Below are 26,235 nucleotides of genomic sequence, written 5' to 3'. Positions count from 1 at the left end.
TAATGGGTATGGGGTTTCTTATTGGAGTGATGAATACGTTCCGGATTAGATAGTGTTGATGAATGCAAAATTTTGTGACCATACTAAAACTATTGAATTGTACAAGGCTATTTGGCAATTCTATATGCTTAATAAGTAATACTGGAAAAGTAAATGGCAAGCTCATATTGCAATTTTCAAGCTAAATGGAATTGAAAACCTGCTTGACACTGTTAAATGGAGAAAAAGACGCAGATTTTTAAAAAGTATATATTTGATCCCAACTTTTTACATTCAAATGTTTATTAGAAAAGATTTATAAGGATATTAACCTAAATGTTAAAGTTGGGACGTCCCCAAAGGCATGAACTTAAACTGTGCTGCTTGGATTGCAGGCAGCTGTGTAGCCAGCCTCCGTCTCAGTTTCCTCATCTATAAAATGGGAATAATGGCTTCTAATCCATTGGGTTGTTGTGAGAATTAAACAAGTAAAAATACATAAAACTCTTAAAAGCACTTTTAAAAATGGTGGCTTTATTAGTACTGGTTACCTCTAGACTTATTTTTATTCTATTATCCCTATTTTCTAAACTACTTGCAACGAACATTGTTTTGTAAGAAAATCCATCGCTTAAAACAAAAACAATGTTAAAATCACTCAACGAAAATAAGAAAAAGCGATAGCAAAGGCTCGAGACGGCTACAAAAACAAACAGAAAAAAAGCAACCACGTTAAGAGAGTGGCAACCACTCCACAGAGCGGTGAGCAGAGCTCCTCCCGGCGGCCATGCAGCCCTCCCTGCCTTCGCGCTCTTCCGCTCCCAGAGCACCCTGGGCGGCGGAAGTCGTCACTCAAAAGGTCGGAGCCTCCCGCCGTGGATCTGGCAACTAGCTCGCCATGGCTATGGATGGCGGCGGCGGCGGGGGCGTCTCTGGGCAGGAGGAGTCGGTGCTGTTCCGGCGGGGCACAGGGCAGGTAAGGTTGCGGCCGCAGCCCTTTTCCGCCTCGCGGTCCCAGCCCTCCTTTCCCGTTTGTGGGGCGGGGCCTGGCGGGGCCTCCTCGCCAAGCGTCCGGTCGTGGTCCGCGTGTTTCTTCATTTTCCTTCACTCGCCTTCTTGCGAATCCCATCGGCAACGCTCCTTCCTCGCTAAGCTTGGACGCCTTGATGGCTTTGAGCCGAGACCCTACCTCACCTTGACGGTACTCTCTCTGGGGAATTCGGGGCCAGGTGTAGCAGGAAACCAGTTAGGAGTCATTGAAAGGATCCAAGTTTGGATTACTTGGATCAGGATGTTAGCAGTGGAGTTAGTGCAAAGTGTTTGGATTCTGAATATAGTTCGAAATCAGAAGCAGCAGGTTTTGCAGGTGGATTTGATGTGGAGGTTTGACAGTGACGAGAGTAAAGGATAACAAAAAGATGAGGTTTCGTCTTACTGAGATTTACTAGGTGGGAAAGAGCAGATAGAGCTGGTTTGTAAGAAGGAACATCAGTAGCTCAGTTTTGGGCATGAAATGATAGGGATGAAATCTGGGGTGAGTGGAAGAGTGGAAGAGAAATTCATGACAGCGTTTTTAAACAAATATATCAAGGAGTCTTACTGTAAGTGGAAGGTAGGAAAATTGGCCAGTAGATAGAGGGAAAAGTGAGGACTTTTTATTTTCTTTTGTTTTTAAGATGATAAAAATAGCATGTTTATAGACTGATAAGAAAGATCTTAAAAGGAGGGAAAAGTTGATAGCAAGAGAGAAAAGAGAGAATTGCTTGAGCAATGTCCAAAATAGGTAAGAGGTGATAGATTTTTGTTAGAAACAGTGACAGTTTATGTGGTGACAGTTCTATGGCTACGGATGTTGGTAGGTGGGCAGTTATGGTGGTGGGAGAATGTAAAAGTTCTTGTTTGATTATTTCTGTTTTCTCACAGAGAAACAGTGTCATCAGCTAGGCGAGAGGATTGGGAGGAGGTATTGGAGATTTGAGGAGAGAAGGTAGGAAGTAGTCCTTCAGGAGAACAGTGAATGTTGGACCAGGGAAATATAGTGGAAATGTTGCTAGGCAACATTAGGGACCTTCTTGAGATTTATTGTCATAAATTTCAAGTAAGACCTAGAGAGCATGATAATGTTTTTTCTCTGCTAAGTTCTACTGTGTGAGGGCAGGCACAGTGTAAAGTGAGTTGAAACTAAAGTATATAAAGTATATAAAGTTATAGTATTACAAGGTATGAAGTGAAAAGGTGGAAAGATCAATGGGTTGCTAGTCCCAGTTAAATTGAGTGAGTGTTAGTTATCATCAAGCTACTAGAAGGAATAATCAAGCTTGAAGGTGATGGTTATAGAATAGGATAGTTGAAATTAAATTTATGGAGAGGTTGTGGCTATTAGTTTTAATAAGTAAACATGAAAGTGAGTAGCTGAGTTTGGGTGGTGCGGAAGATCTTTAGTGAAAAGTTTAAAGACCTGCAAGAATAAAGTATTGGAAGGACAATCTACATGGGTATTTTTTGTTTTTTTTTTCATTTGTCACCACAATACATGGATATTTTAAATCACCAAGAATTTAACAATAGGAGTAGTATTGGAGAATGCTGGCATGTAATCATCAAGGAATGAGGGAGTGACCCAAAGGTCTGGAAATCACTGCAATAGGGAGGGATAGTAGATGGTAGAGTCTGGTGACAGGATTTTCAAAGCTGGGTGTTTTTAGGGTGGAAAGAGTGAGAGTAATTTCAAACTAAAAAGTGAGGAGCAAGGGAGATTCTTCCCCACCTCTGGTACAGTGATATGAAGGGATTGGGGGAGAAAACATCATTCGAGATGACTGCAAGGAAATAGGCATCCTCAGGGAAAGCCATATTTTAGAGCAAGAAGGGAATGTTTAGAGAAGTTAAAAATATAGAGCTTGTTGTAAAAATAATGAGGTTATTTTTTCCCTTTTCCTCCCTTTTTTTCCCCTGCATTGCATTGTTTCTACCTTGTTGGAACACAGGACATTAATATACTTTGCTTTTGTCATAGATCTACAACTAAATATATTTGATACTGACAGTTTTGGGTTTTTTTTTTAACTCTAATTTTCTTGGTCATATCTTGATTGGATGAAGCTTATCTTAAGTATATTCTCTTGAAAGGCTAATCAATACAGCCATCTTCTACAGTTTATATTTTTCTTACAGTTTGGAAGCTAGGCTGCATATAAATCCTTGGCTCATATTTTTTTGCCATAGATTTCTGTGAAAAAGTCTGATGCTAACTGATTTTTGTTATTTTGTGAATAATTTGGTCTTTTTAGTTTCAGGCTCTGAGGATTTTTTGTTTGTTTTTGTTTTTAGGCTTTATTCTTTAGGGACCCCATTTGTACATACAGGCATACCTCAGTGATATTGCTTGTTCTGTTCCAGACCACTGCAATAAAGCAAATATCGCAATAAAGTGAGTCACATGGGTTTTTTTGGTTTCCCAATGCATATGAGAGTTTATACTATACTGTAATTATTATGTGTGCAATAGTAGTATGTTTAAAAAAACATTGTACATACTTTAATTTAAATGTGACTCAGACACAAAGCGAGCACATGCTGTTGGAAAAATGGCACCAATAGACTTGCTTGCTTTTTGCATGGTGGCCACAAACTATCAATTTGTTTGAAATAACACACACATACAAAAAAACAGAATTTCTTTTAAGTTTTTTTTACAAATTTTCAAAAATTAGTGGAGTGCAATAAAACGAGGTTCCTTTGGCTCTTTCCATGCCTTTCCTTGGTGCCTCTTAGGTTTTCAGTCAAGTGTGTTGTACTTGGGTACCTTGTAGTCAGTTTTACTCTTTCATTTCTTTCCTGATTTTGCTCCTGGTTTATATCTTTCCTTTTCTGCCCCTTTCTTTTCTGAATTAAAACAACTTTTGATTTGTAGTGGTTTTTTCTATATTATAGATGCTGGTTTATGGATATTTAAGTTGGGTGTTGTGTTACAGTTGTCTTCTGTTTGTGGTCATTATTTGAGAATTTTTGTCATTAAAATGTTCTTTGTATGGCTTTATTTTCTGCTCATTTTTAAATGTCTTATTTTTCTGTCTAGCAATAACAGTTCATATGTTTGGAATTCGGGGTTGCTTACTTGAAGAGTGCCCTCTTCTGTTGATATAGTAGATGGCAGTTTCCTTTATTAGTGGTGCCTTTTGCAGTTGCAAGGAAATTGATATGACTTCTGATTTTGTGATTTCCTTGACCCTTAATTTCTACTATTTTCTTTTTTCCCCCCTTCAGTGGGGCTCCAAGGAACATCTCCCCTTCTAAGAACAAGTCAATTAACCTCTTATGATTGCTTTTGTTATCTGTAAAGTAAGCTAATGATTTTTAAGTGCTTTTTATTATATAGTAAGATTAACACTTTCACATTGGGCCATTTTTCTCTATATATAATGGAGAGTAACAAGAAAATTACAAAGGTTAGCTTTACAACTAAAAAAATAAGTTTTACTTGTTTGGTATTCATTGATTGATAGTATGTTATCAAATTCAGGCTTCTAATTAAATATTCTATGTAACCTGACTCCTACTGCCCCAATTTATGTATCCAGGCTTACCTCCAAATGCTCTGTTATGAATTTGGTCTAATAGAACTTGTCCCCTCACTAATCTCTCAAGTACATTGTGTTTATTTTTGCTTCTATACAGTTTTTGGTTTGTTTGTGTGATTTTTTTTGGCTCTTGCTATTATTCCCTGGAATGTTTTCTATTTTCTACTCTCCCTATCCACATTCTAGTGATTTTTATTTTCTAGGCCTGTTTCCTGCATGAATCATTCAACATACATTAATTTCTTTCCTTTTAATTGAGGGATTTTTGTTGTACCTCACATTTTAATACTTGAGCATACTTGTATTGTTTCTGTTGTTTTATGTGGCAATATGTCTTAATCCTTGGTAAAAACAAAATCTCTTAAGACTAACATGGTTTTATATACCTCTCAATGATGAGCACAATGTTTAGTTGAGAGTGTGTTGCTCAACAATATCTTTTTCAATTGAAAATAAAAATAGAAATAATGCTTTTTGGCCTTTTCTAGATCGCTTAAACTATTATTTAAACACTTGCATTTAAACTGAAAATTATTGATTAACCACTAACACTTTCTATCCTTAAACGTTTTGACTGTTCTTCTTTGACTAATCTAGTCACATTGCAATGTCAAGAGGAAAAATACTCTTTGGACCACAGAGTTGGTGGTCAGAATAGCATTACTCTAGTGTGGATAAAGTCAGCCTAACAGTGAGGTGTTTTTCCCACCCTGCCAGACTAAATATTTTATCTGATCTTAGAAAAAATTGAAATATGGATTACCCTTGAACAAATCTACTTTTTTTTTTTTAGGGGGTACTGGGGATTGAACCTGGGACCTCATACATGGGAAGAAGGTGATTAACCACTGAGCTAAACCCACTCTTCCAGATCCACTTCTGTGGTCAGTGGAAAGGATAACTGTGGCACTCTCACTTCGTGACATACCTCTTAGAATATTTGCATAGGTACAGTTTTGGGAATAATGTCACAAGAACCTCTAAGTAGCCAGACTTCCTATGGTTTTTATTTAGGATTTAAAATACCCATTTTCAGTGTAATTTGGTTATGTCTGGATATGATGACTTTTGGTACTCTCTAACATGTATTTTTTTTAACATAAGTTTTGATGAAACTCACCCAAGCATGAATTGTTTTTATTCCTTACCCCTTCCAGAGTGATGATTCTGACATTTGGGATGATACAGCATTGATAAAAGCCTATGATAAAGCTGTGGCTTCATTTAAGGTAAGAAAGTCTTTACTTTTTTACTTATTTTCTCATGTTATTTATTTGGAAAAATATGAATTTATAACCTAAAGTAAATGTTCATTTTTAATTTTGTTTAGATGATAATATGGGTTACTTAAGTCAGGTGACAGACTCTGTCATTTCTTTTGCAGAAGCAATTTAAGTAGAATTTTAAACATTGCTTTTAATATTTTCACATTGTAATAAACTATAGAAAAAATCCTCAAATTCAGATTAGTAGTAGAAAGGCCATCTGAATTACAGTTCTTAAACATCTAACATGGGAAACGGACTTGGCCCAGTGGTTAGGGCATCCGTCTACCACATGGGAGGTCCGCGGTTCAAACCCTGGACCTCCTTGACCCGTGTGGAGCTGGCCCATGCGCAGTGCTGATGCGCTCAAGGAGTGCACCGCCACACGGGGGTGTAAGCCGCCCAGCTCGAAAGAGAGTACAGCCTGCCCAGGAATGGCGCCGCCCACACTTCCCATGCTGCTGAGGACAACAGAAGCGGACAAAGAAACAAGACGCAGCAAAATAGACACCGAGAACAGACAACCCGGGAGGGGGGGGGAATTAAATAAATAAATAAGTCTTTAAAAAAAAAAAATCTAACAAGTTCTACTGAGATAATAATGTTGTAGGCACTGTTAAGTGTTTCATGTACATTAAATTCATTTAATCCTCCCAACAATCCTATGAGTTCCTGATGGTAGGCATATATAGTTCTTTTAGGGAATGTAGTCTGGTCCTATGGCCCAAATGAGACATTTACACAGTTGTTTGACGTCATCATTTCCCCCACTGTCTGAGATATTGAGTCTTATTGAGTACCATGAGTGGGTCATTATGAGTAGTAGTCCAGGCTAGGTTGAACAGACAGAGCGTACACTTATACAGAGCGCCAAGCCTATGCAGTCCACCTTTTCCTAGACTCACTACTGTAGCATGAGGTAAAGATTAGATCTACAGGTTATCCTTGCAGCTCAATTTTAAAAAGTATACTTTTGAATAATATACTTCCCAATATGCACTTAGACCAGAAGTAGACTGACAAAGGATTCACAATAGAGTTCTGAAAAATACAGATTGAAAATACAAGACACCAGTTAGATGGCTTTTGGTTCAAGAGGATATGAACTAGATTTATGGCAAGTGGAATGCCCAATGTTGAATGGGGTTGGTGATACTGTGGGGAAGTAGCTTAATTGAAGAAGGAAAATAATGCTGTAGTCTTAGTCATGTTGAGTTTGAAGTATGTGTGAAGATATGAAATGGGTAATTGGAAATTTGGATCAAACTAAGAAGAAAATTCAGAGCTAGATAATAGCTTTGGAAGTCTGTTGAATAGAGGTATTAATTGAACTAATAGAAATAGCAGATAAAGAAGAATTTTGTCTTTTGTGATTGCCTGAATTTAGACTTGATGAGAGAAGTAATAAAAGCATCAGGGTACCACATTGCTATGTTGTACAGGGGGTCATGGATTTCAAGAAGAAAGAGATGACTAGAAGAGGCTGTTGTTACAGAAAGTTTGAGAATGAGGAGGCTTGATGAAAAGTATCTTTAGAGGTCATGATCAGGTTTGACATGCTTACAGAGCAGTTTTTGTGAAGTATGAGATGGTCAAAAGAGGAAGTAGTAGAGGCTTTCTGAGGTGATATGACCCTGAGACCAGCTTAAAATGGTAACTTTCAAATTGTGATTTTTAAAAACATATCACTCTGTAATATGTACCTTTCTATACATATTTTAATAGCATGCTCTGAAGAACGGTGACATTTCTGAAGTTTCAAACAAGCCAAAAGGCACACCTAAAAGAAAACCTGTTAAGAAGAATAAAAGCCAAAAAAAGAACATCACAACTCCATTGAAACAGGTTATATTAAAACACTGAGATTTAAAAGTATTTTTGTTAGTGTCTTTATTAAATAGTATAAAATGTCTTACATTTAGTACATTTTCCATTGACATGTAATTGTAAAACTTCTAAAAACAACCATTAAACTTTCTGTTGTTTAGGAATATGCATGTCAGTTATACAAGTATAAGGAATTAGGTGGGATTGAGAAATACTAAGTTCAAAACAGTGTTTACTTTGTAGTTGGGGTAAGAGAGGCTATTTAGGATGGTTGCCCAGGGGTCTTAAACTGAATTGACACTTTCTTAAGCTGAGAGTTGTTTATCTTTTTTTCTTCCTTCAAAAACGCTGAAACTTTTTTTAAAAAAATGACTTTGTTGGTTTTATCTACTAATCATAGTTAAATTTTCTAAAAAATATTGTATAACATATATACAATCTTAAATTCCCATTTTAACCACTTTTAAGTATACAAATCAATGGTATTTGTTACATTCACAATGTTGTGTTACCATTACCACCATCCATTACCAATACTTTCCATCACCCCAAACATTAACTCTACCCTTTAAGCATTAACTCTCCATTCCCTACCACCACCCCAACCCACCCCATCTCTGGTAACCTGTAATCTGTTTTCTGTCACTATGAATTTGTATATTCTGGTTATTTCATATAAGTGAGAACATACAATATTTGTACTTTTGTATCTGGCTTATTCAATGTAGTGTCTTCACAGTACATATTGTAGCATGTATCAGAATTTCAGATTTATGCGTTTCTGTCTTCTAGATAGATAAAAGATTATGTGTGTGCATGTGTCTTTGGTTTCTTTTATAGTGGAAAGTTGGTGACAAATGTTCTGCCATTTGGTCAGAAGATGGCTGCATTTACCCAGCTACCATTGCTTCAATTGATTTTAAGAGAGATACCTGCGTCGTGGTTTACACTGGGTATGGAAATAGAGAGGAGCAAAATCTGTCAGATTTACTTTTCCCAACCTTTGAAGGAGTGAATAATGTAGAACAAAATGCTCAGGAGGTAAGAATACAACAAAACAAAACAAAAAGTACCCTCAAAAACTGATTTTTTAAGTCGAGACTAGACAAGAAGCTAAACAGTGTGTCTCTTGTCAGTTTGGTCCAAGGCATTAAAAGTTTCTTAATGACACCTTTATAACAAAAATACATATACTTTTTCTTTTTTAAAGAATGAAAATGAGAGTCAACTTTCAACGGATGAAAGTGAGAATTCCTCCAAGTCTCCTGGAAATAAACCAAATAACATAAAGTCAAAAGCTACTACATGGAACTCTTTTCTGCCTCCACCACCCCCCATGCCAGGATCTGGACTGGGACCCGGAAAGGTAAACTTGCTACCCAGGATAGGTTTCTCAGGAAATAGTTAATAGTGTTGGGATACTCAACCTCTGTATTAAGTGATTTGTAACTTTTCCCATGAAATGTTTGTAGCTCTCTGAATATTACAAATACTTACTTGAGAATTCTTTGATAAAGAAAGATAGTGATTGTCTTAGTTTGCCAGGTTGTTGTGGCAAATACCACACAGTGGATCGACTTAAATATCAGGAATTTATTGGTTTGGCTCATGGCTTTGTAGCTAGAAGAAGTTCAAATCAAGATATTGGCAAGGATTGCTTTCTCCCATAATTTGTAGTGTTGTGGTGCTGGCTGCTGGCAGTTACTGGAATTCCTTGGGTTATATCTCAGCCTTACATCACATGGCGATATCTCTCCTTTCTGATTTTTGTGACTTTCTGCTTCTCTTTATAAGGCTTCCAGGAATATGGGTTAAGATCCAGCCTGATTCAGTTGGCCACATCTTAACTGAAAATAAGGTTAACTTAACAAATCTTCAAAAGGTCTTATTTAGAATGGGTTCACACTCGCATGGACATGGATTAAGATTAAGAACATGTTTGTTGGGGTACTTTAATGCACCCTACCACAGTGACACAGAAAAGTTTATGCTGAAAAACTTTCCCAATTACTTTTGTGGCGTATTACATTAGTTTAGCAAACTTTTTAAAGCTAGAAAGCGTATTAATACTTTAGCATCAGCTGAATGATATGCTGTAGTTCTACATATCATCTCTGTAAAATATGTAAAAATTGAGAGCACAATTTGGATGTCCTCATCTACAGTCCATCAGTATTTATGGCAAATACTGCTAAAATACTGAAGAGCTCCCAGATTGTTTTATAGAATTAAAATGTAAATATTGTTTCTGTTTGGGTTCTTTGGTTATAAGTTTTCTCATGGAAACCAAGGGCACACTCCCTGTCTGCTTCTGGTATGTAAAGCAGTGATTTCTTTTTTAGAGGGTGTGGTGTTTTAGCAGTTATAATTTTTAGTTACACATAGCTGAAAAGTGTTCCATAAAAAGATTATACAATTTAGTTAATAAAAGTGTGTGGGGGATATAGTCTTGCATGATTGAAATATCTTGCTAAATACACTGATTTATTGGGTAATTAAAAATCTTATTTTGGTTTCACTCCTTGAGTGTCTATAGAAAGGAAATGAGAAAAATCTAAAGGTTGTCATTTCACTTACAAGTCTATTTGACTTCATTTAATACATGAAATTCCATTTAAACTTTTGGATGTGTATATTACAGAGATTATTCCAGTAGGTATTTTGAGTCTTTAGGTTTTGAGTTCCTTTTTCCCTTTCCATATTGAAGTTTGTAAATTAATTTTCTTTTGAAATACTTTACAGTCAGGCCTAAAATTCAATGGCCCGCCCCCTCCACCTCCACCCCCCTTCCTGTCATGCTGGCTGCCTCCACTTCCTTCTGGACCACCAGTAAGTACAAAAGAATTCATAGTGAACCTTGCTCTCATACATAATTTGGGATTTAGCAGAATATAGACAATAGTTGCAAATTTAGCAGAATATAGGTGATTGAGAAATGTCATCTAATAGCTAAAAATTTGAACTAAACTTACTGCTCTTTGTTTTTAATGCTCAGACCCAGTGTTACTCAGACCCAATACTCTTACAACTCTGAGTCTTCCTTACTAGCAGAACTTAAATCTTTTTCAGTAAAGAGTGTACTCAGTAGCTTTTGTTAGAAAGTATTTTATTATACTTTATATAAGAAATTAATGTTTTACCCTTCCAGGTATACTTCAATATTAACTTCTGATCACATCGACTGGATTTCTAATGGTAGAATTTTGGGTATCAACAACAAGTTTGAGAGAAAGACACTTTTTGACAGGCTGCCTCTATTGGAATGGAGTCAGGATAGATGTTCTCTCCAAGACTTTTGCTTTAAACTGCCATTTAAAAATGCTGTGTAGATGTTTTGTTTTTTTAAAGAAAAACAAAAGTATTTATTCTTGTTCTTTTGTTCATAGCTTCATATAGAGAAGAAAAATAGTTTTAATCAAGACAATGTTTAAACATATTATGACTTTTGGTATTTTAATCCTTGTTCAGTTTAATTTTGTTGGTCTGTTGTTATTGACTGATTTTTTCCAAATGTCAGATTGTTGTTTTTGTTTGTTTTATTTTTGTTTGTTTGTTTGTTTGTTTTAATAGGAGATGACCTGAAACATAGGAATAGATGCAGTGAATATCCTGCATTATCTAGGTAAAATGGATCTCCAGACTTCATATTTTTGCATACTGGTTTAAAAGTGTATTTCTCCCTTTCTAGATACTTCCCCCTCCACCTCCCATATGTCCAGATTCTTTTGATGATGCTGATGCTTTGGGAAGCATGTTAATCTCTTGGTACATGAGTGGCTATCATACTGGCTATTACCTGGTATGTGATCACTTGGCATCTTTTTCTGACAGTATCTGTGGTTATATGATTTTGTTTGTGACTAAAAAGTCAATTGTTATGTTATGGGGTCCCTAACAGTTGTTAAGATTATTGTGATTATATATTTTCTAATTTAAATGACGTTCTTTCAAAATTATTTTTCAGTCTTATTAATGTTCGTGGTTTGATTTGAAATAAAATAGATTGTACCTTGTGGTAATAAAAGAGGTAGTTATTTTGTAAAAGAACAAAAAGTATATATATAGATTATTTTTGTGCATGGAAAAAGGTCTGCGGTAATATGTACCAAGCTGTACTTTGGAGCCTGGGTCTTCAAACTTGTTATTATTACACATTAGTCTGTGCAGTTATTTTCTGTTGTAACTTAGCAGGAAAATTTTTCCAATTTGTTTTTAAACAAATTAATTTTATTGATACATATTAATAAAGCATATAATTTATCCAAAATGTACAATCAATGGTATTTCGTATAATACTTTTTTAAAAAAAGGAAAGTATTGTTTCATGCTAAAATTATGATGTGGTATATCTTAGGTGCTTGAATTTTTAGTTAATTAATATGGAAAAAAGTTAACTGACTTGAAGGTATAATTTTTTAAGAAAGTTATTTGTATATATGCCCCCATTAATATTCTTATTAAAAGCTACTCTTCAGCTGTTGTATGATCATGGTATATTTTTACAGTAGGGATTTCCTCTTTTAATGACCAAAAAGATAATAAAATGTAACAAAGTAACAGCTTCTAATTTGTTTTGAGACCAGTCATCTGACTGTAGCCCTAAGCTTTACTCTTCTGCATGTTTTTTGAGTTTTTTTTAAGGGCACTTGTAGGTTTACAGAAAAATTATGGGGAAAGTACAGTTATTGTAATTGTACCCCACATACACATGCAATTTTCCCTATTAACATTTTACATCAGGGTTGTGGCCTTTTTACAAGTGTGATGAACCATTGTTCTCAAAGTGATTTTATTAACTCTAGCCCATAATTTATATTATGGTCCATCTTTGTGTTGTACAGTTCTGTGGGTTTGTTTCTTTTTCATTTCTTTTCCTTTTTTTTTTTTTTTAGCATTCTTAAAGAGTTTTATTTTTTACTTATTTTTAAATTATGTAACATTTTGAAAAATAGGAAAGTCTTCTTGACTATTTCCTAACATATCCTATATCTGTGTTTCACTCTTGTTTCCTGTTTCTACCCATTCAAGACATCACCATATCTTTTTATTGATGAGATATAATTTACATAATGTATACAATTTGTTATATAATTTTTTATATGTTCATGAAGGTTTGAAATCTAATTCCAAACATTTTCTCACCCCAAAAAGAAACTCCATACCCATACCCCTCTATCCTCACACTTACATGTAGTTCTTCTCACATGTTTATACATTGAGTCCAAAACTATTGATTTATCATTACATTATTTCCTACAGGATCTAAAAGGCATAAAATGTAATAATAAATCAGTGGTTTTGGATGGAAGGGTATAGGACCATATTGTGTGTATATCTGAAATTAATTTGGTTTCAAAGCAAACAGTACTATTATCGATTTAGAATGTTAAATTTAAGTATCATAAAGTAAATCAAATACCAGATTTTCTTTGGTAACCACAAAGGAAATATCAGAGAATGTGCAAACTCACTGAAACAGAAAATAGAGTGTAGGTTATCACGGTTGGGAAGGGATAATAGAGAGTTACAGCAAAATGAGTATAGAGTTTCTATTTGGGGTGAAGAGAAAGTTCTAGTAATAATATTTAATTCACATTGTGAATGTGATTAATCCATCTGCATGGCATGCTTGGCAGGGGTTGGGTGGGGATATTTATGTTAAATATGTTTTCACAATTTTTTAAAAAAGGAAAGAGATCTAAAATAATGACAATGAAATGTAGTACATGATACTTGATGGAATCTAAGAATGGAGGAGAAAAAAGTAAAATATAGAATATAAGCTTTATCTCAGTGTTAAATATCCTGAACTTCATAGCTGCATTTAAGGTGATGACATACGTGAATATCCTTATAGGTAGAAAATGTACATGGAAATATATGTTCAAGGAGTACAATATGTGTAGCCTGCTCTCTATTGTTTAGAAGATAGATAGATAGATAGATAGATAGATAGATAGATAGATAGATAGATAGATAGATAGATAGATACATGCATACATAACATACATACATAAAAGGGAAAGGAGGGAAACGGACTTTGGCCCAGTGGTTAGGGCGTCCGTCTACCATATGGGAGGTCTGCGGTTCAAACCCCGGGCCTCCTTGACCCGTGTGGAGCTGGCCCATGTGCAGCGCTGATGCGCGCAAGGAGTGCCGTGCCACGCAAGGGTGTCCCCCGCGTAGGCAGCCCCACGTGCAAGGAGTGCGCCCGTAAGGAGAGCCGCCTAGTGTGAAAAGAAAGTGCAGCCTGCCCAGGAATGGCGCCGCCCACACTTCCCGTGCCACTGACGACAACAGAAAGGGACAAAGAAACAAGACGCAGCAAATAGACACCAAGAACAGACAACCAGGGGAGGGGGGGAAATTAAATAAATAAATAAAATCTTTAAAAATAAATAAATAAATAAAAGGGAAAGGAAGAAAGAAACAGCACAGGTGGCAAAATGTTAAAATTGGTGGCTCCTGGAAATCATTGGTACTATTTAATAGAAAAAGTTATTTTATTTTTAGGTCTTTTTTCATCCTTACTGTCTCCTCATCTTTTTAGGGTAAAATCTAAACTTTACATTGCATCCTTATTTACTTTTCCAGTCAATTTCTGGAAAAGTTTCTTATCACGTGTGCAGTATTCTCTGAGCCAAATCAAACTGTTCTCAACTCCTGCTAGGCATTCTTATTCCTACAGGGCTTTATTCATGTTTTTTGCCCTGCCTGAAATACTTCCCACTCTACCTCCTTACTTCCCAAATCATCCATAATATTCTGATAAAGGGACATCCTACATAGGAATATTTCTCTGCCTGTTCTGCTCTCTGCCCAGCATAACATACTGAGTTAGTTGCTACCCCTCTTTGCTTCCTGGGAAGCATGTATATATTTCAATTATAGCTTGTATCTGATTGTACTGTAATTGTTAGAACTTATTTATTGTTGAGATGTATTTTAAAGTTAGAATTATATCTTATTTGTCTCTGTATTTTAAGTGTCCTGTGCTCAAAAAAAAAAAGTTTGTTAAATTGAATGGCTAGAATAGAGAAATACTGAAATTGTCTTGTCATTAAAAGCCACTAATACCACCTTTAGTAAAACTTGATTATCTGAGAAAAAAAAAAACAGAACAAAACAAGTTGTGCTCATTGTCAAGTTGCTTAACAGTTTTAAGTGTCTTTTAGACACTATTGTCCTAGTCCAGCAATTCTTAGCCATTGTTCCTCAAAAGAACACATCATTGGCAAACTTCCTCCCCAGTTCAACCTGCTCCCATAAGAGCAGCCAGATTTTTGGGGTGACCACTTACCTCTGCCTTTTTCTCTTTCAAAATCAAATCAGAATGCAAATGACCAGGAGTGATGTTACTGGAATAACATAGAAATAAGCTGTAACTTTGGTACTCATTAGTAACAAATCATTTCAATACTTTTTATAGGCTTTTTGGTGTAGAGTAGAGTGAAGTAGAAAGCCACTGCCTCTAGTAAAAGCTAGTGTGGGAAGCACTGAGACCAAATGAGTGTACATTTGTAATGAGGTCTGGACAGAAAGAACAACACAGATTTGGGTATTGATTTTTTTTTTTTTTTTAACTTCTTACCTTTTTTGCTAAATCAGTATTGGTCTTTAATCTTTTTTTGAGGTACCAGGGGCTAGGGATTGAACCTGAAACCTTGTATGTTGGAAGCAGGTGCTCATTCACTGAGCTACGTTGACTACTCCGAGTTGGCTCTTTTGTTTGTTTTGCTTATTGTTTGTTTTTGTTTTTGTTTTTTCAGGAGGCACTGGGAACTGAACCCAGGACCTCCCATGTGGGAGGTGGGTGCTCAACTGCTTGAACCACATATTGCTTTCTTTAATCATTTTTAGTCTAATAAATGAGTGTGGTGCAAGTAATATTAGGCCATCAATTAGTTTATTTGATGGAAATCAGTGTAAGTGGGCTCAAGAGCATCATTGGAGTTAGTGAAAGAAGAAAAATTGCAGGTTAATTTTTTTACTCTGGTATCAGTTTTAAAGCACATTGGAAGTCTGTACACTTTTGATCATAGTTTGTTAAATAAAATTAGTAAAATGTGTTTTGTGTGGAAAAATGTTTTAACATCTGTATAAAGCATGTTTGCTGTTCTTTTAAATTCATTTACTGTTTTTTCCTTACAGGGCTTCAAACAAAATCAAAAAGAAGGAAGATGCTCGCATTTAAATTAGGAGTAAGTCTGCCATCACGTACAAATGAATCCCACTTTTATACATATTTTGTGCTTTTCAGCAAACAAATGTTTAAAATTGAAATGTTAAAGTTAATAACAATTTTAAAAACATTTTGATGCCAAAACTATTAGATAAAGGGTGATCCCCATCCCCACTGGATTTTCCTCATGGTGCCGAAGTATCATCCCACCACATATTTGCTGATTGGTTGTGTGGCAAAAACATATCTTTACAATAAAGAGATCCCTAGAATCAACGATGAAACTTTGCCTCACTTTTAGTCAGAACAAACAGACATGCTTTATAATTTGTGATGCAATATGAAGTATACTATATTATTTATGAAATGCTCTAGTTCAAAAAGGTTAACCAGAATTTAATCAAAGCACTACTAATTGGATTATGTATTAATCCCATTACAAAGGCATAAAGGAACAAGTTAAGTGACACCACAGAAGAAAGGATCAGATAGCCAGAATAACGAAGTCTTATAGAAAATAACTGGCCTCATTTCTTCAAAAAAATCAATGTCATAAAAGGAAAAAGGAGGCAGAGTAGGTAACTGTTCTAGATTAAAAGAGATTTAAAAGAAGTAACAGAGGGGAGTGGATGTAGCTCAGTGGTTGAGCACCTGCTTCCCATATATGAGTGCCTGGGTTCAATCCTCAGTATCTACCAAAAAAAAAAGGCGTAACAGCTAAACACAATGCGGCTTCCTGGATTGGACCCAGGTTTGTAAAGCCATCTATAAAAGATGGGGGATACTGAGGAAATTTGAAAATGGACGGGATTTTAAGTGAGATAATTCTTGCTAATTTTATGAGCTTGATGAAAGTACTGAAGTTTATAAGAAAATGTCTTTTTTAAAAAATTTGCATGCTGAAAATGGAAGTGTCTCTAATATAGTTTAAAATGGTTTAGCAAAATGAAGATACGAGTGTGTCCCTGAAGCACATATGGCAAAATGTTAATTATTGAATCTATGTTCATTGTACTGTTTTTTTTCTCTTTTCTATATGTTTGAAAAGTACATAATAAAAATGTCTACTATTTTTAACTAATTTTTAAAAAAATTTAGCTATGTCTCTGCCGTTGTATTCCTTTTTACATATTATTTTTAATTTTTGGTTCATATTTATCTATATTTTAATATGGATGCCATCATGACATTTAATGTGTGTGTTTGTGTGTAACCACACCTAACCTTTTTTTAAATTTTTAGTTTTTATTTTTCTTTTTTTATTAGAAAAGTTGTGAGCTTACAAAACAATCATTAATAATGTGCAGAATTCCCATAAATCACACTTCTGCCAACACCTTACATTGTTGTAGAACATTTGTTACACATTATAAAGAACATGTTACCACTATGGTCCATAGTGTACACTTGGCTTATCTTTTCCATGCACCCCCTGTTATTAACACTATGTATTAGTATTATACATTTGTTATAGTTCATGAGAGAACACTCTCATATTTATTCTCTTAACCGCAATCCATCCTCTGCCATATGGTTCACTGTGTTATACAGCCCCAAGCCTTGTACATTTTTTCTGAAGTGCACACTCAGTGGCTCCTGTTTAATCACAGAGTTGTGCAGTCATTGCCCCAGTAAGGAAATAGCGCCTTTTGAAGACATTGCATTTGAATTCATGTAAATATAAGTTGTATATAGTTTGAAACCCTTTGGACAATGGAAAAACAATTAAGAAGTCAAATTCTTAAAGTTTAACAGGAGTAATTCCTGCTTCTATAACAAACCTATATTTTATATACAGAAATCAATAGGAGGCATTCACAATTTAGTTATCTCACTAAGTACTTGGCATTAGGTCATTTTTTTTAACAAATCAATATTATTGATACGTATTAATAGAGCATACAGTTTATCCAAAGCATACAAATGGTATTTGGTTTAATCACATAGTTGTTACTTAATCATTACTTAAATCATTGTTAGAGCATTTTCATGATTTCAATTATCATAATAAAAAAACAAATAAGACAATTCTTTACCTCTCAGTCTCTTTGCTTCCCCTGCTTTACAAGGCTGCTAATTTTGACTACTTTTGCACAATTATTTATTAAGCAGTTTTATTGAGATATATTCACATACCATACAATCTATCCAAAGTGTGTAATCAGCAGCTTTTAGTATAATCACAATGTTGTGCATTTGTCACCACAAAAAATTTTAGAATAATTTCATTACTCCAAAAAGAAAAACTCCACTGCCCTTAGCAGTCCTTCCCTAGCCCTACATAACCACTAATCTAATTTCATCTTTATAAATTGATTTATATTTATGTTTTATTTAATAAATCATACAATATGTAGTACTTTGTATCTATTTCAATTAGAATAATGTGGGGGTTTTTTTTTGTCTAATATTAACATGATGTAATGTTAACGTTTATTTGTAAAGTTTCAAAAATGGGCTTATAAATGCAATTTTACTCATAGTCATTTCACATGTTTTTGCTATGCTATACAGTCCCATGTTGCATTTTTTTGTTTTCCTTTTAGTAATATAAATGATTTTAGACTTTCCCTTTAAACCACTCTCATACCCACCTAATAGTACTGCTAGTTACAAATACCTTTTCTGTTTGTCTCCAAAGATTAACACACATCCTTTTTACCAAGTCCATACAAGTTAACCATTTGCTTTCCATTTTCTAACCTCATTCTATTTTCTGGTGATCCATATTCAAGTTAGTAACTCCATGAGATTACACAATTTATTTAGTTCATAATAGTGCAGTCATATAGTATTGTCCTTTTGTGTCTGGCTTGCTTCACTCAGCATGTCTTCCAGGTTCATCCATGTTGCCATATGTGTTTATTTCAGTATCCTAATTGTATCATACCACTGTATTCTCACCTCCGTCGTTTCTAGTGAGAAATCCTCACTAAATCTTACTGTGCATCCTTTCTATGTGATAGTTTGCTTCTCCCTTGCCGCTCTCAGGGTTTTCTTTATCTTTGATATTTGACATTCTGAGTAGTTGTGTCTTAGCATAGGTGTATTCGGATTTATTCTGATTGGGGTTCACTGTACTTCTTGGACATGTAAGTTCATCTTTGGTGAGAGTTGGGAAATTTTCATCCATTATTTCCTCAAATAGTCTTTCTGTCCCTTTTGCCTTCTCTTTTCCTTCTGGAACTCCCATGACACATATGTTGCTGTGTTTCATGTTACCATTCAACTCCTTAAGCCCCTGCTCAATTTTTTCCATTCTTTTCTTTCTCTTTTCTCTCTTCTATTGCAGCTGTTCTGTCTCCTGAATCACTTATTCTTTCTTCTGTCATTTCAGCACTTCTGTTTTATGCCTTGAATGCATTTTTTATCCCCCTCCCCCCCTTGCGGCTTTTTGCTTGCTGTCTGCTCTCTGTATCCATTTGCTACAGGCTCTTCTGTGTTCTCAACTTGTCTCCTTTTTGTTGTTGTTGTTGCATCACCTTGCTGAATTAGCGCTCCGTGGTGTCTGCAGGCTGGGCGACGCTTCACGGTGTCTGTGGGCCAGGCAACGCTCCATGGTGTGTGGGTGAGCCTGCCTTCACAAGGAGGCCCCAGGACGCAAACTGGGAGCCTCCCATTTGGGCGCTCATCTGATTGAGCCACAGCGGCTTCCCTTTAATGCATTTTTAAAATCTCAGCCTATTGTGTCTTTCATTCCCATGAGCTCTTACTTTTCAGGTTATCAAATTTTTCTTTGTGCTCGCTGTCATCTTGATATCCTTTATTCTTTAGCCATATTGTCTTTCAACTCATTGATGTGATTTTGGGTGTTCATGTGAATCTCATTGATGAGCTGTCTCTAATCCTGTCTCTCATTGAGGCTTTGATATATTCCTTTGTTTGGGCCATGTCTTCCATTTTCTTAGTATGGCTTGTAATTTTTTCCTGCTGTCTAGGCATCTGATTAGGATGTTGAGTTTACTCAGATGCTCAATTTCTCTTTTGTAGGCAGTTTGTGACGGGAGGCTGTATGTTAACTGCTGTCCTTTGATTCTTGGTTCAGTCTGTTCTCGGGTTAGGATTGTCCCTGTTAGTTGTTCATGTCTTGACCCTGGACCCAGTAATGGGTTGCAGACCTGCTTCCAAGGACCCTGAGGAGGGAGGCTGTAAAGGGGAGAAAAAGCATCTTGTTTATTTTTTAAGATTTATTTAATTAAATCTGCCCCCCCCCACACATTGTCTGCTCTGTGTGTCCATTTGCTGTGTGTTCTTCTGTGTCAGCTTGCATTCTCATCAGGCAGCACTGGGGATCTGTGTCTCTTTTTGTTGCATCATCCTGCTGTGTCAACTCTGTGTGTGGCACCACTCATGGGCGGGCTACGGTTTTGCATGGGGTGGCTCTCCCTGCGTACAGGCCACTTCTTGCACGGGGGCAGGAGGCACTCTGATGCAGGGGTATCCCCGCGTGGGCTGGCACTCCTTGTGCGCAGCAGCACTGCATGTGGGCCAGCTCACCACATGAGCCAGGAGGCCTAGGTGTCAAACCCTTGGACCTCCTGTATGGTAGGCAGGTGCTCTATCTGTTGAGCCACATCTGATTCCCTCTCACTTATTTTAATTTCCTCACATGCCAGCAGATGGCCCTTTGGCAGCCTTCTCAGTTCAAAACCTGGTTGGTCTGTGTTTGCTGCAATATGAACTGGATCAGTGTGATAGAGTGTCCTGCCTGGAGGCTAAGAGTCTCACAATTCAAACTTTCTCAGAGGTAGTTCTCCAGTTTTGGCTGGCAGCTCCTTCCTTTTCCCCATTAAGATATAATTTGGCTTCCCTCTGTATCCTCAGCAACTAGTCCGTGTTAGTTGAGAGGGAAATTTAAACAAGGCAGTTTTGCTGGTACATATTAATAAAGCATATAGTTCATCCAAAGTATACAATCAGTAGTATTTGGTATAATCACATAGTTTTGCATTCATCACTTAAATCATTATTAGAGCATTTTCATAGTTTTAATTATAATGATAAAAATCAAACAAATTTTTCACCTCTTAATTTCTCTGTTTCTCCTGTACACAGCTGCTATTTCTAGCTAGTCATGCATAATTATTTATTAAGCAGTTTTATTGAGATAGACTCACATACCATATAGATAGAAATTTCTGGTTAAGAAAATAAAGTCTTGGGAAGCATATGTGGCTCAAGTGATAGAGTGTCCACCTACCAAATAGGAGGTCCAGGGTTCGAACCCAGGGCCTCCTGGCCCGTGTAGTGAGCTGGCCCACGCACAGTGTTGCCGTGTGCAAGGAGTGCCATGCCACATAGGGCTGTACCCTGCATAGGAGAACCCCACGCGCAAGGAGTGCATCCCGCAAGGAGAGCTGCCCTGTGCATAAAGCGCAGCCCGCCCAGGAGTGGCGCCACACACACGGAGAGCTGCAAGACACAACAACAAAAAGACACAGATTCCCGTGCCGCCTGACGAGAATGCAAGCAGACACAAAAGAACATACAGAGATTGGACATGAGACCAGACAGCAGGCTGGGATAGGAGGGAAAAGGGATAGAAATAAAATAAAAATAAATTAGAAAAGAAAATCTTATTTCTAGATCTTGGTTTCAATAGAATCTTAGGTATTTGTTAGTAGATTTGGGTTTTATTGTAAAGGAAACAAGAAACTGCCACGTGAAATTTTTTGCCCTTTGTTATAATAATAACCAGACTGAGTAATTGCTGTTTGCTAAGCATAGTTATTTAATCTTTATAACATCCACGAGTTTAGTGCTGTTGTTATTCACATTTTACAAATGAGAAAGCAGACTTACAGAAGTGAAAGGATTTGCACTGGGTGATATGTTGGAACTCTGTATTATCTTCGAATTCACTCTCCAGCTCTCTCCAGCAACTGCTTTTGCCAGGCCCCATGGAGTCTTGTCTTAAACATGAATAATTTAGGATTTGGACAAGAACTAAGTGGAATTCCTCCACAGGTTTCTGGAGCCCCTTCTTTCTAATGCTTTCTCTCCAGACCCTGCTCCTTCAAATTCCAGCTTATTCCAAAGCCCAAGCTCTCTTCTCTTTCTTCCAGTCAGGAAGTCCCATACTCCGTGCACAGTCTCCACCTCCCATGTTGCAGTTTGGAAAATTTCCATCCAGAATGGGGTGATTGCGAAGCTCAATTTATGTGTTTCCCTTTCTCAAGGACCTCAGCATTGTGCTATATAGTGTCTATTGCCTGAAAATAGTTGCATCATATATCCTGCCCAGTTTTATAGTTTATGGCAGGTGTGCAAGTCTACTATGATCTACTCCCTGTGTTTTTAAAATGCTAGTTGCTATAAATAAACACACTTGGCAGGATGGCATAATTAATCTTCCCACCTTTCCCATTTTGGAACAATTTTTAATTATTGCATGTTTTCTGTTTAATCTACTTTGATGCTTTAAACAAAATGTACTAAACAATGATATTGTACTAAATACTTCACAAATATATGAGTTAAGATGTCAGATTTGTGATTATTGATAGATATTTTTACAAAACAAATCTATTTGGGGACTTGTTGCTGAACATTTCTTAGTTATTTTTGTGTATTGATGATTAATTTCATACTGGGACGTAGATTCTAAATAGTTATATAGATCATCACATGTTCTCATATTCCCCCAAAAGAATAAACTAGTAAATAATACCCTCATTCTGCATACTTATCTTATTGTTATAGTTTATTTAATAATTATTCTTTATCATTACTCTTATTTAGAAAATAAATATTCTAAAATAGTTTGAATCTATTTTTTAAACATTTACCTTATTTTTTGAAGCATATTTATAAATCTGATAAGATAAATGTTTAAATAAAAAATGTAAGGTGCAGAACTGCGTAATTATGCTGTATGTCATTTGTGTAAGTGTATGTTTAAAAATGTGTGTGATTGTGCATTGATTGTTATCTTAGGAATTATCTCAAGATAAATTACCTCTGAAAAAGGATTAGAGGACACAGGGATGGAAGGGAGACTTTACAGTATATTTTGTTTTCTTTTTTTAGTTGGCACGGGGAACCAAACCCGGAACCTCCCATGGGGGAAGCAGGTGCTCAATTACTTGAGATACATTCGCTCCCTTTATTCTTGTATTTTTAAATTTTTGTGCCATGTACATTTATTGCCTATAAATAAATAAATAACATGTAATTAATGTGAATCAGGTAAGGTATATCTATCATTACTCCTTAAACTTTTATTTTATAGGTAATTTATACAATGCTCTTTAAGAGGTAAGTGCTTTTTTCTCAATCTTCCAATCTCTTTTCCATACTGATTTTTTTTCTCATCTGTTCATTGTTTGTTTGTTTTGCTTTTTGTTTTTGCTCATTGTTTGGTTTTCTTTAGGAGGCACAGGGAATTGAACCAGGGACCTTCCATGTGGGATGGGAGGTGGGCTCTCAACTGCTTGAGCAACATCTGCTTCTGTCCCCCCCCCCTTTTTTTTTTGAGGTACTGGCGCCTTGGATTGAACTGGAACCTCTTATGTGGGAAGCTGGTGCTCAACCACTGAGCCATATCAACTCCCCTAAGTTGGTTTTTTTTTTCCATTTGTTTGCTTGTTTTTTTCTTTTTTTTTTAGGAGGCATCAGAAACCGAACCCGGGACCTCCCATGTGGGAGGCAAGTGCTCAACCACTTGAGCCACATCCATTCCCCATACTGATTTTATAATCTAGTCTGTGAACCACATGCCATCATTTCTACCTTTTTCTGTTTTTTGAAAGCATGTCTTAAGTCCATTCCATGGTCAACAGGAGGGAATTACACAAAAGTGACTACCAGGAGTCAGGAATTATTTGGGACCATTTTGGAGTCTGGCTACCACAATAAAATAACTCCTAAAATAATGAATAACAAAGTGTTTCAAGATAAAGAATAATAAAATCACTAAGATTCTGTATTGTGTTTTAGATTGTAAAATGGTCCAATAGAGTCACGTGGTAATTGCAAATAGGGATTTTATTCTGTGTGTGTGTTTTGTTTTTTTTAATCAGTAAATTTTCTCTTTGCTCTTTGGAAAACCTCTAATAAGGAGTAAGTCATGAATCCTTAACAATAATTAAAACTACTACTCATTAAAAAAAACTCACAAACTAAAATTAGGTCCAGTGGACCCTGATTATATACTAAGAACTAATGGCATCTTTCTGCTTCTCCTGTAAGTGTCTTGTTTTTAATTCCTTCTTGCCTGTGGTTTATTAAAATGGATATTTTAGTGCTATTTTACTCTGAACAATGCTTTGGCTATATTGCGTACATTCTATTTAGGGTATTTGTTTGTTTTTATAATTTTCTAAATATTTTGAAATTTGGGGTTTTGTTTTCTCCACCTCTAGAAATGTTTAATATTTTTATTTCTGGGTGGATAGTTTCTAGTATTATAGTTAGTAATTGGGGAATTTTTTTTAACACATGGTTTTGATAATTGCTGCTTTGTAATATGTTTTACAGTCTGTAGGACAGATATTGCTCATTTACTGTTCCAAATGAATTTTACACTTAGTTTGCCTAATTATTTATCCCATAAAGATTGAAATTAATTCTTTATGTTAGCACATTTTTATTCTTAGGTTTATTTACCATGATAAATATATTGCTTTCCATTTTCTATCTTCTCTGTTTATGATTATATAAGAAAATAGGTTTTTAAATTTCATAATTGCATCTAGACTTTTTTCTTTCAAATTCAGGTACAGCTCTCTCCTAAGGAGAATGATATTTTGATGTTTCCTCATCAGTATGAACGAAAGTTTCATCATCACTTGGTTGGATAGCATAATCTTGTACATTTTTCAGTGGTTGCATGTGTTTCATGTTTAAATAATTAGCAGAGTATTTTTAGGGAATAATCAATTTAAATAACTGAACAAAGGAAATGTGGATGATTAAAACTAATTTATGGGCACATACCAGTGCTTAAAAACCAATCTGTCAAAATTGGAATTGAGCGTAATTGTATATTGTAATTTTCTTAGTATGTTAAACTTTTTATTAATGCCTTTAAAAAATACATGTGAATAAACCTTTTTTTCCCCCAAAAAACCTTGAACATACAAATATTTTTCTTTGAAATATATATGGTGAGATGGAGTCTGACAAAAGATATTGAAAGAAAACTACCCAGGCTACTTTGGATGAAAAGTAGTATTATAAGATACAACTGATTGTAAAGCAATCTACTAATAATCCAAGATTAAGGAACAAAGGCTAGCTGAGTGCCACAAGGACTGGACCTGATCAGTCAGGAGCCAAGTCTTTTTTCTATTTCTTGGGAGTCCTGTTGTCATTCTCCTCTCTGCAATTTCTCTTGTCTCTGTTCCTATCTATGTTCTCTGCCCCTCCTGGCTTCTTTTCTCTTTCGGTTTCTCACAGTTCAAATTCTCAAGAGAGGTAGATGATTTTATTGTCCTGGTTTAGTTTAAGGATTGGTGTCCATGTATCTGGGATTCACCCTAAACTGTTTTAGCTGTGGGAGAAGAGGTTAATATAAGTTGCTGTGGCACCATGAATTTAGCATGGCCTATTGGTCCTTCAGGAGACTATGTTTCTGAACAGTAGGAGTGAAATTCTGGATACAGTCATAGATGTAGTCATTCACCTTTAATGTACTCCCTTATGAAGTCAGTAAAGAGATAAATTATGTTCTCCTTAAGTGTAGTAGATTCATAAAAAGATTCTAAGGCCATTATAATATGCAAAAATAGTTGTCTAAAAAAGTATTAGTAGTCAAATTTTCTGCAAAGCAAATTAGTCTCCACTAGTGCTAAATTCTATTCTATATTGTTTGCTCATACAATAAATGTGAAAGCAATAACCTTTCAATAAACCTTATTTATTTTTCACATTGGTATTGGGTAAAGGGAAGGTATAAGTAAACTCCAGTATACCAAAGCTAGTTTAATAAACAAAACTAGTCCTACAAGGAACAAAGGATCTTTTGGCCCACAAAAGATTCCTCTGGACCCTGTCTTAAACTCAATTCTTGTTTCACCTATGTATGAAACTGATTCAGTCCTAAATTATCCATTGCATATATAAGTTGAATGCTTCTTTCATATTGTTAACTTTGAGATAGATTGGTGCACCACTCTCCATCTTCTCCCTTATGGCCTTGTTTGTTACTGGTTTTACTATAAATAACCTGAAAACCTGATGCTTGAGCCTGGATAGTAGGGGATAGGGGATTAGCTGTATAAAATGATTAATGAGCTAATCTTTGGTTGGGCAGGATTATTCAGGGAATTCAAAGATACTGGTAATAATCTATTAAGCTGGGTGATGGTCATGCAGGGATTTTTAAAATGATACACCTTACACATTTTATAAATATTCACTTGTATGCAATATTTAATAAAATGTTTTTGGAAAATAAAAA

General features: G+C 35.7%; 1 protein-coding gene across 5 annotated transcripts; it reads left to right on the top strand.

The window, feature by feature from the left end:
• Positions 1 to 598: 598 nt before the first annotated feature.
• On the top strand, positions 599 to 26,235 carry LOC101411812 (survival motor neuron protein). Of its 5 annotated transcripts, XR_009188569.2 has the most exons (11): positions 599 to 955; positions 5,717 to 5,788; positions 7,550 to 7,669; positions 8,492 to 8,692; positions 8,862 to 9,017; positions 10,394 to 10,480; positions 11,340 to 11,450; positions 15,803 to 15,852; positions 22,863 to 22,906; positions 23,065 to 23,090; positions 24,551 to 24,902. XR_009188569.2 is itself a non-coding variant. In XM_004465623.5 (10 exons), the coding sequence occupies exons 1-8, from the start codon at positions 878 to 880 to the stop codon at positions 15,848 to 15,850; spliced, it is 873 nt and encodes a 290-aa protein (XP_004465680.1). In that variant the 5' UTR covers positions 599 to 877; the 3' UTR covers positions 15,851 to 15,852; positions 23,065 to 23,090; positions 24,551 to 26,235. The 5 variants fall into 5 exon arrangements, 4 of the variants coding, with proteins under 4 accessions (XP_004465680.1, XP_058165910.1, XP_004465681.1 ...); XM_004465623.5 differs by lacking the exon at positions 22,863 to 22,906 and having other exon boundaries at positions 24,551 to 26,235; XM_058309927.2 differs by lacking the exon at positions 23,065 to 23,090.

This window comes from Dasypus novemcinctus, chromosome 2 (assembly GCF_030445035.2).
Source record: "Dasypus novemcinctus isolate mDasNov1 chromosome 2, mDasNov1.1.hap2, whole genome shotgun sequence".
In the NCBI taxonomy this organism is placed as follows: domain Eukaryota; kingdom Metazoa; phylum Chordata; class Mammalia; order Cingulata; family Dasypodidae; genus Dasypus; species Dasypus novemcinctus.
This window is presented reverse-complemented; position numbering and strand designations above follow the sequence as displayed.

Excerpts from the sequence above, each read along its gene's own strand:
- LOC101411812 (XM_004465624.5), top strand. The coding sequence starts at position 878 with ATGGCTATGGATGGCGGCGGCGGCGGGGGCGTCTCTGGGCAGGAGGAG. Across the intron at positions 5,789-7,549 it reads AAGCTGTGGCTTCATTTAAG|CATGCTCTGAAGAACGGTGA; the intron begins GTAAGAAAGTCT and ends ATATTTTAATAG. Across the intron at positions 10,481-11,339 it reads CACTTCCTTCTGGACCACCA|ATACTTCCCCCTCCACCTCC; the intron begins GTAAGTACAAAA and ends CTCCCTTTCTAG.